The sequence below is a fragment of the Lactuca saligna genome, chromosome 9 (assembly GCF_052625555.1).
Source record: "Lactuca saligna cultivar CGN05327 chromosome 9, ASM5262555v1, whole genome shotgun sequence".
In the NCBI taxonomy this organism is placed as follows: Eukaryota; Viridiplantae; Streptophyta; class Magnoliopsida; order Asterales; family Asteraceae; genus Lactuca; species Lactuca saligna.
In genome coordinates, this window is record NC_136425.1 from 73,382,233 (window position 1) to 73,390,944 (window position 8,712).

Here is an 8,712-nt window from a genome sequence, read left to right on the forward strand (position 1 = left end):
CCATGAATTTTATTTCAAAAATAACACAACAAAAAAATGATAAGAGTTATGAAATTAAACATGATGAACATTGCTAAAAATTGGAACATTAACAAAATAAAATGTTATTTGATGCGATTACAAGCAAAAGTTGGTAAATGCTAAACATAACATGGATTTAACACAGAAAATTTATGTAAACCAAATGTTCGAAAGGAAGAATAAGATGAAACAAGAAAAGATATAAAGGTTTCGAGAAAAATATATAACAAAACATGAAAGGAGTGTAAAATTATTAATTGAAGGCAACAATAAAAATAAAGATTGAAAAATATGTAATACGAGGAAATAGCTAACCTATTGACCAATCTCTTATATCTCATATGGAATTGAAAGAGAAAGAAGGCAAATGACAAATGAAGAATGTTCATGTATAAACTCGATCCCTGATTTTTTGATATTGGAGATAGAAAGGATCAACTGTTTCGAATGTTTAAATAAATTTTTGAAAGAAACTGAATTAAATAGCATTATACTTATTTAAAAGGAATTAATCATTTAAATGTTTCTACAGGTAAAATGCAAAAAATCAGTAAAATTTCAAGAAATGCATATCACGGATTTAAAGGCCAAGGTTATATAGTAGTACGCAAGGGCATTTTCGAAAGATCACTTAGCTTGGAGGGGCTGCTGACTTGCCACGTGGCATATTTGCACTCTTTTGTTAGGATAAAAATAAAGTAATATGAGAGGAGATACACTTATTGGAGCATGACGACCGCCGCACCTTTCTCCGGTGCAATCGGAAATTCCAGATGGTCACTTGCCGGAATGACTGCCGTCGTCACCGGTGGTACACTTGGGATCGGCTATGCTGTGGTGGAGGAACTGGCGGAGTTAGGAGCACAAGTGTACACCTGCTCACGTAATGAATCTGTACTTAACCAACGCTTACAAGAATGGTCCGACAAGGGTTTTAAGGTCACTGGATCCGTCTGCGACTTATCTTCTCGTCCCCAACGAGAACAGTTTGTGGAAAAAGTCACAACACTTTTCGGTGGCAAACTCAACATCCTAGTAAGTTCTTCCATATCTTACCCGAAACTCTAGTTCTTCCCTTTTTCTTTCAGATGAATCAGAAGACTTACTTCCACAAACTTGTCTCCTGTAGATCAACAATGTTGGGACAAATATATTTAAAACTACGTTAGAGTTTACCCCAGAAGAGTATTCCATGATCATGGCTACCAATTTGGAATCTTGTTACCATATGTGTCAACTTACACATCCTCTTTTAAAAGCTTCTGGAGGTGGAAACATTGTGTTCATTTCATCTGTTGCAGGTCTTGTTCACGTTTCTGTTGGGTCTATTTACAGTGCCACCAAAGGTATGATTGTTGGCTTGTTTGGCGCCATATATAATGCTTATCTTAAGAAAACGGATTGGTTGTAATTAATGTTAGTTTTGCGTCTACAGGTGCAATGAATCAGCTTGCAAAGAATTTAGCATGTGAATGGGGTAAAGATGACATTAGGGCTAATTGTGTAGCACCATGGGTCACGAAAACCCCACTCGCCGAGCATGTAATATACTAATATGACTTCTTTATCTTTCCATTTTATCTTTACTGATTGATAATGTTGTGATTCCCTTGTTGTTTTGTATGTGCAGCTTCTTGAAAGCGAGGAGTTTCTGGAAGCTGTGGCATCTAGAACTCCTCTGAAACGCGTTGCAGAAGCAAATGAAGTTTCATCTCTCGTAGCGTTCCTTTGTATGCCTGCTGCTTCTTACATCACTGGCCAAACCATTGCTGTTGATGGTGGATTTACAGTCAATGGATTCTCGTGAGTGCATTCAATGGTTCGACTTAATCAAGTTGTTTCTTTAAGTAAACTATTAAAATAATTTGGCTCGTGATTTACTTACAGCTGTTATGTTTGGTGTAATTATGAACACTATGTTATATTTTTTAGAGCTCAAGGACCATAACTGTAAATTAGTTTGTGGATGTCACTGTTAGTAAACTAGTACTTGAAATTGACGGTGGTGAGTGGTGACACTTCACGTCCAAATCCACTGGTGGATTGTCACAAAAGTAAAAAAAAATGGCTTGTTTTTTCTTTAAATATCAAAGAATGATGTCCTTACGTAAAGATATATAGATATCTATTAAAGGGTGCTGAAACAAGAAAACGACATAGATAAAAACAAAGAATGATTTTGCATGTTTTTGTGAAACAATCGTGAGGTAGTTTCATTTTTGAAGAACCTTTTATTCTGTAGTCAAAACACGAATGATGTCTTACAATGACTGATCAAATTTCAACGTAGTTTAGCTGTTTAGGTCTGATTAATTTCTTTGGTGTAATAAAATTCATTCTCTCTTTTTTGTTTTCTAAGCACATCCACAATGCATGCATTGAATTCTATAGAACTCTATAGAGTTCAATGTAGTGTCACATCAACATTCAATATTCCATACAATTCTATTCATTTTTATCCCACAATGCATTAAACTCTATAAATTCAATGGAACATATTAAAAAAATATTTATTTAAAGATTTAAAGACTTTCCTTTTGAGTTCAATGACCATTGAACTCCAAATCCATTGAATGTTAAGGTGACATTTCACAATGGTAGAGTTGTATCCATTGAATGACAAATAGGCATATCATCTCATTCAACTCTTCTATTAAACTCCCCATTGTGGATGCTCTAAGATACCGAACCACATTAACTAATTGCATTTTAATTTTGCAATTTTTGAGTAGTTTATTCCGAAAATTTACCGAAATCATTGATCATTTAATTTGTAAAGTGTTTTATTTATCTAAAATAAATGCGCAATTAGATTACGACATTCTTCTTATTAATTTAGAATTGTATTTGTGAATCCTAATTCCTATCCTTAGATATTAATTTGGGTTAAAATATGAGAAATAATCAGAAAAATCCAAATATTTTAGGAAAATTTTTAATAATGTTATGAAAAAAATTGAACAGAAAACTCAAAGACTATTTAATTTTTTTAATACAAAAACCCAAAAAAATCGATTAATTGATTCACTTTAGCTCTTTTGACCTCCAAAGCATATCATGGGACCAAAGTGTTTACTTTTTCAAAATAATGATAATTTTTCCATGGATTTCATGAACATTTTTATATAATGCATAAACGTATTTTTTTTATGTATTTTTATTTATTTTTATGTATTTATGTATTTTTTTAAAGTTTATATATGTATATGTTAAGTATTTTTATACATTTTAAATGGATAAATAAATATTTTTATATATTTATATGTATTTTTAAGTATTTAACATAGCTTTTGTATATTTTATGTATTATTTTTTATATATATTATGTATTTATATGCATTTTACATATTTATGTATTTTTTTTAAGCTTTTATATGAATATTTATGTATTTTAAATGTATAAATTTAGTTTTTTATGTATTTATATGTATTTTACATTATTTACTTATTTTTATTTGTTATTTTTATGTATTATGTATTTATATTTATTTTTACATATTTATGTATTGTTTTAAGCTTTTAATATAGATGTTTATGTATTTCTATATACTTCAAATGTATAAACGTATTTTTTTTTACATATTTATATTTATTTTTAAGTCTTTTACTTATTTTTTTTTATGTATTTTTAGGTGTTATTTTTTATATATTAAATATTCATATGTACTTTTACTTATATGCTTTTTTAAGTTTTTTTATATAGATGTTGATGTATTTTAAATATATAAATGTACTTTTTTTTATGTATTGTTAAGTATTTTTACATATTCTCTTATTTATTTTTATATGGTTTTTATGTATTACATATTTATATGTATTTTTACGTATTAATGTTATACATGTGTTTATGTATTATTATAAATTTTAAATGTATAACCGTATTATTTTTATGTATTTATGTATTGTTTTATTTCAAGTCGTCTTCACCATTTCATCTATTTCTCAAAGCTTCTCTGAGTATATATGTCTAGATGCTTTTGCTATATACCCATATAATTTAAGCTTTCACATTTGCTTATATTGAAATTAAATATCGAATTAAAAGATAAAATAACAATTTATAAGTTTTCGAATTAAACATCAAAAATCTTTTTGCTTATAGGTTTTCGTATGTGTATAAGCTATTATTTTACTTTTTAATTCGATGTATGATTTCAAGATAACCGAATTGGAAAATGTTAAAATATGTGGGTGTGTAGAAAAACTATCCAGACATAATCGAAGAAGTTTTCAGAATTAGATTAGATGGTGAAGACACTTAAAGTAAAAAAATACATAAATACATAAAAATAATACCGGTATACATTTAAAATAGATAAAAATACATAAACATCTATATAAAAAACTTAAAAAACATACATAAATACATAAAACACACACACATACACACACACAAACACACACACACACACATATATATATAATACATAAAAAGTATATAAAATATGTAAAATACTTAAAAATACAGTTAAATATGCATATATATATATATATATATATATATATATATATATGTGTGTGTGTGTGTGTGTGTATGTATGTGTGTGTGTACATTTAAAATACATGCAAATACATAAACATCTAAATACAAAACTACAAAAATACATAAATATGTAAGAATACATACAAATACATAATACATAAAAATAAATAAAAAATTATGTAAAATACTTAAAAATACATATAAATACTTTAGAAAATACGCTTATACATTTAAAATACATAAAAAATACGTAAACATATATATATATATATATATATACACATAAATATGTAAAAAATACGTTTATACATTCTATACAAATTTTGTCAAAATCTGCAAAAGAATTCCTATTAGTTTGCAAAAATTAATAATTTGGTCTTTTGACCTGTTGAACATGACAAAAACAGTTAAAATGAATAAATTAGTTGTTTTTTGGGCCTTTCTGTTGGAATAGTGTCTAAGGCTGCAACTATAATAGGCAAGTATTTGATCCGGTTGTGTATGGTCCTTTTGGGTTGCCTTCACCATAACAACTTGATGGATGATTTGTTAAAAAGAGAGTAAATATTATAAGGAATAATATATGGTTATTTGATTAATATAAGTCATAAATTAATTGGAATTAATTTGGTGACTTAAAGAGATTAATTAAATAAGAGGGTATAAACTGTCAATTGTTTGATAGTTAAACTTTAGACTATAAATCCATTGGGATATGCTTTGGACGAATTCTATGAGATATAGGATAGCTAAAATCGTCCAAAGACTTATCTATGGAATGGATTTGGATAGCCTTAAGAGAAGATTATCTAATTAGGGTTTAGGTTGTAACCTTAAGGAGTCTACAAGTATAAATAGACCCTAGGGGTGAGGGAATTCAACACACCATCTAAAGTAGAGATACTCTGGTCGAATTCCTCCCCTTTCCTCTCTCCTAAATCATCTTGCTTGCTATTGGTGTTTGTAAGCCATTAGAGGAGTGATATTTGTGACTCTAGAAGCTCCAAGACAACAAGATCAACAAGGAATCCAAATGTATGATTCTGGATCTATTTCAATGTTGTTATTTAACCTAATTAGCCATTAGAAGTCTTGGATTCAAAGCATGTTTAATTAGAAAGCCTAGATCCGAGCATTAGGGTTTTGCATGCGCACATAGGAAAGTTCTTATGGCTAAAACCCATCACTTTCTATTCAAAAATTAATAGTCGAGACTTTTCTGTTAAATTTTTTTTGGACTTTATTAAAAATTTTCCCAAATTATTGGGTCTTTTTCGGAGATTTCCTGTTAAAATATTAAGTAATAATCAACTAACTAAAATCTTATCTCTTATTTAGATGTTTGGAAATAGTGATGTTCTTCTTCCTCCTCCACGACCCACTCATAACTCAAACTTAACACTTTTGTCTATCCTCTCAAAAGACAAGCTTACTAGTCCAAACTATATGGACTAAATACAAAATTTGAAGATAACACTTCGTTATGAGAACAAGGAGTATGTTCTCGATACCCCTATTCTAGAAATCAATGAAGTAGCTGCTACTCATGAGGAACTTGATGAGCACAAACAACATGTTGACGATGTCACTAAAGTCGCTTGCATTATGATTGCTACAATGACATCTAATCTTCAAAAGTCCTATGAGAAATATTAAGATGGGTTTTCTATATTACTTCTATGTACTTGCGGAATTTCACATAACTAATTTTGTGTGCATGCAATCCAAGAAACAATTCTATATATTTTCTCATAATAGCAATATACTTTGAAACTACTAAATAACCTAGCTAAAAACAAAGATCGAAAGTTTTTTTTTAAAGCGGAAGCCTCTAATGAATCACACAAAAACCCTAGGATTGAAAATAGAGAGAGAGAGAGAGAGAGGAGAATTTCGAAATTCGTTCTAAAGTTGTAGGGTTCTTTGAGTCTTATGGAGGTCCGTATTTATACTTGTAGGATTCCCTAATTTGAATCCTAAAGATTCATAAAATATTCCTTATTTCCTTATTAGTTTCCTTGGTGACCAAGAAAACTTCGGGAACCCTTGTAGGAGGCTCCCTAAAACCGTCCCTAGCAAGGATGTTCTAGAATGTTTCATTGCTCAACTATTAAACAAATACATTCTACCCTTAGACTCAACAATTAATTCTAATTAATCCAACACAATTAATTAAATTAATTATGATTAATTCTAAATTAATAATTTTTCATTTCTGACTAATATATCAATCTCATAATATATTAACATATTAATTATTTCTCTCTTATGATCAATCCATGTCATTTTCCCAGTTATGAGGGCAACCCAAAAAGGACTTTACTATTATTCAATTAATTATACAAATTTAGTTAAGACCTTAGACACCCTAATCCAACAATCTCCCACTTAGATAATTCGTCAACTACAAATGCAGGTATAGTTGTTTGAATAACTAGTAACTAATGTATTCCAAGCCATTGCCGCATCATCACGCCTTGCCTTTGCCTTTGGGCTCCGATGTACCTGGAACAAATGTGACAACCTGAAATTTTCCATACTAATCAAACCATTTCAATCCAATAGAAGTAGAGCAGTTACAATGAAAATTCAGACTTAGAATATAAGTTTGGCAGTTTTAGGGTTTTACACCAAAAAGGGGTATTAGGAGAGTGGTTGCACTAGGATTTTGTGCAACACTGTAAATTCCATTATCCTAGAATCATTAGAATCCATTCCAAGATTAGAAATATTTTCTGCCAAAAATCTCAGGACTATAAATAGAATTCTGAACCAAATTGGTTCATTAGTTGAATTCCATTTAGAGAAAAGCCCATTTCTCTCTCACGGATCTTTGGGTTTTCATCCCAGATTGTGATTCTACTTCCCTAGATGTGTTTTAATACTTGTTATATGCTTTATAACATTGTTACATGTCCAAAATCATCCAAGATCACAAGGATTTTGGAGTTTACGGCCAAGGGTTTCTTGGGCCATAAACCCCATTTCCAAGGGACAAATGTGCCCTAACTCACCCCCTTAAGCCTAAGGACTTTAACCCTCATATGCTTGTGACTATTTTAGACATCAAAACACTTCAAAATCATAAGTTTATAGGAGTTTATGGCCAAGAACATTTCTTGGGCCGTAAACCCCTTTTCCAAGGGCTAAAAGTGCCCTAATCACCCCCAAAGGCTTGGACTTCATGTTAGACAAATACCCTAAAGTATCTAGGACCTAGAAAACATAAGGAAAGCACATATGTTGAAGAGTTTACGGCCAAGAGAAATTCTTGGGCCGTAAACTCCTTTAAAGGGGTCAAAGGACACCCTAAACACTTCCTAAGGCCAAGGGACAATTTTGACAAGTACCTAGATGAGTTATGGACTAGCTAAAACATTTAGAACCCCATGTTTGAGGGAGTTTACAGCCCAAGATGTTCTATGGCCGTAAACTCCAAGAAATGGTACCAAATGGTGCCATAAATCCTCTTAAGGCCAAGTACAAAAGCTTAGAATTGTTCCTAGTTATTTGAGAGACTTGAAGGCACCATAATCACCCTCCCAAGGGATTTTACGGCCATAAACTCCAAGGGAAAAGGGTCTTTGGGCCGTAAACTCCCCAAAGGAGTCAATATGGTGCCCAAACACTTGTATATGCCTTGAAACAATTCCCACTAAGGTTGTAGTAATTGAAAGTACCATCCCAAGCCTTGGTTGGGAGTTTACGGCCAGGAACTTACTTCCTTGGGCCGTAAACTCTAATGAATATGGTCTTTTGACCTTAAACTCACATTAGGGGCATTGCACTCCTTTGTTGCAACCCTTTAGCCTCCTAGCACTTGGCCAAAAGTGTTATCCTCGCGCTTAAATGTTATTACTTGTATAAATAGTGTTATAATCACTAATTATTTATATACATATGTTTTCATATGTAATTAGGATCATTGTGTGTGTCTAAGTCTCCACTTGACACCAAGCACTTGTCCGATCCTTCCATAAGATAACAGTCCGTTCAATTCCAGTCACTTACCGCAGGTGAGTTCATACCCCTTAACTAATGTTTTAAACTCTTTTTAAATGTTTTATGGGGGGGGGATACAAGTAGAATCATGCTACTTATTATGTCAATCACATGTGATTAGCAAGTAGGATTATATTACTTTTTACATCAATCACATGTGATTAATATACAACAATCAAATGATTTGGCTACTCATTAGCCGTTTT

At 31.0% G+C, this 8,712-nt stretch overlaps 1 protein-coding gene across 1 annotated transcript; it reads left to right on the forward strand.

Annotated features, from left to right (window-relative positions):
- Positions 1–671: 671 nt before the first annotated feature.
- On the forward strand, positions 672–1,988 carry LOC145017442 (tropinone reductase homolog At5g06060-like). Its single transcript, XM_078975473.1, has 4 exons — positions 672–1,056; positions 1,151–1,367; positions 1,457–1,563; positions 1,652–1,988. Exons 1-4 carry the CDS (start codon positions 751–753, stop codon positions 1,826–1,828), a joined length of 807 nt encoding a protein of 268 aa, XP_078831599.1. The 5' UTR covers positions 672–750; the 3' UTR covers positions 1,829–1,988.
- The last annotated feature ends 6,724 nt before the right edge of the window (positions 1,989–8,712 follow it).

Excerpts from the sequence above, each read along its gene's own strand:
- LOC145017442 (XM_078975473.1), top strand. The coding sequence starts at position 751 with ATGACGACCGCCGCACCTTTCTCCGGTGCAATCGGAAATTCCAGATGG. Across the intron at positions 1,057-1,150 it reads GTGGCAAACTCAACATCCTA|ATCAACAATGTTGGGACAAA; the intron begins GTAAGTTCTTCC and ends TGTCTCCTGTAG. Across the intron at positions 1,564-1,651 it reads AAACCCCACTCGCCGAGCAT|CTTCTTGAAAGCGAGGAGTT; the intron begins GTAATATACTAA and ends TTGTATGTGCAG.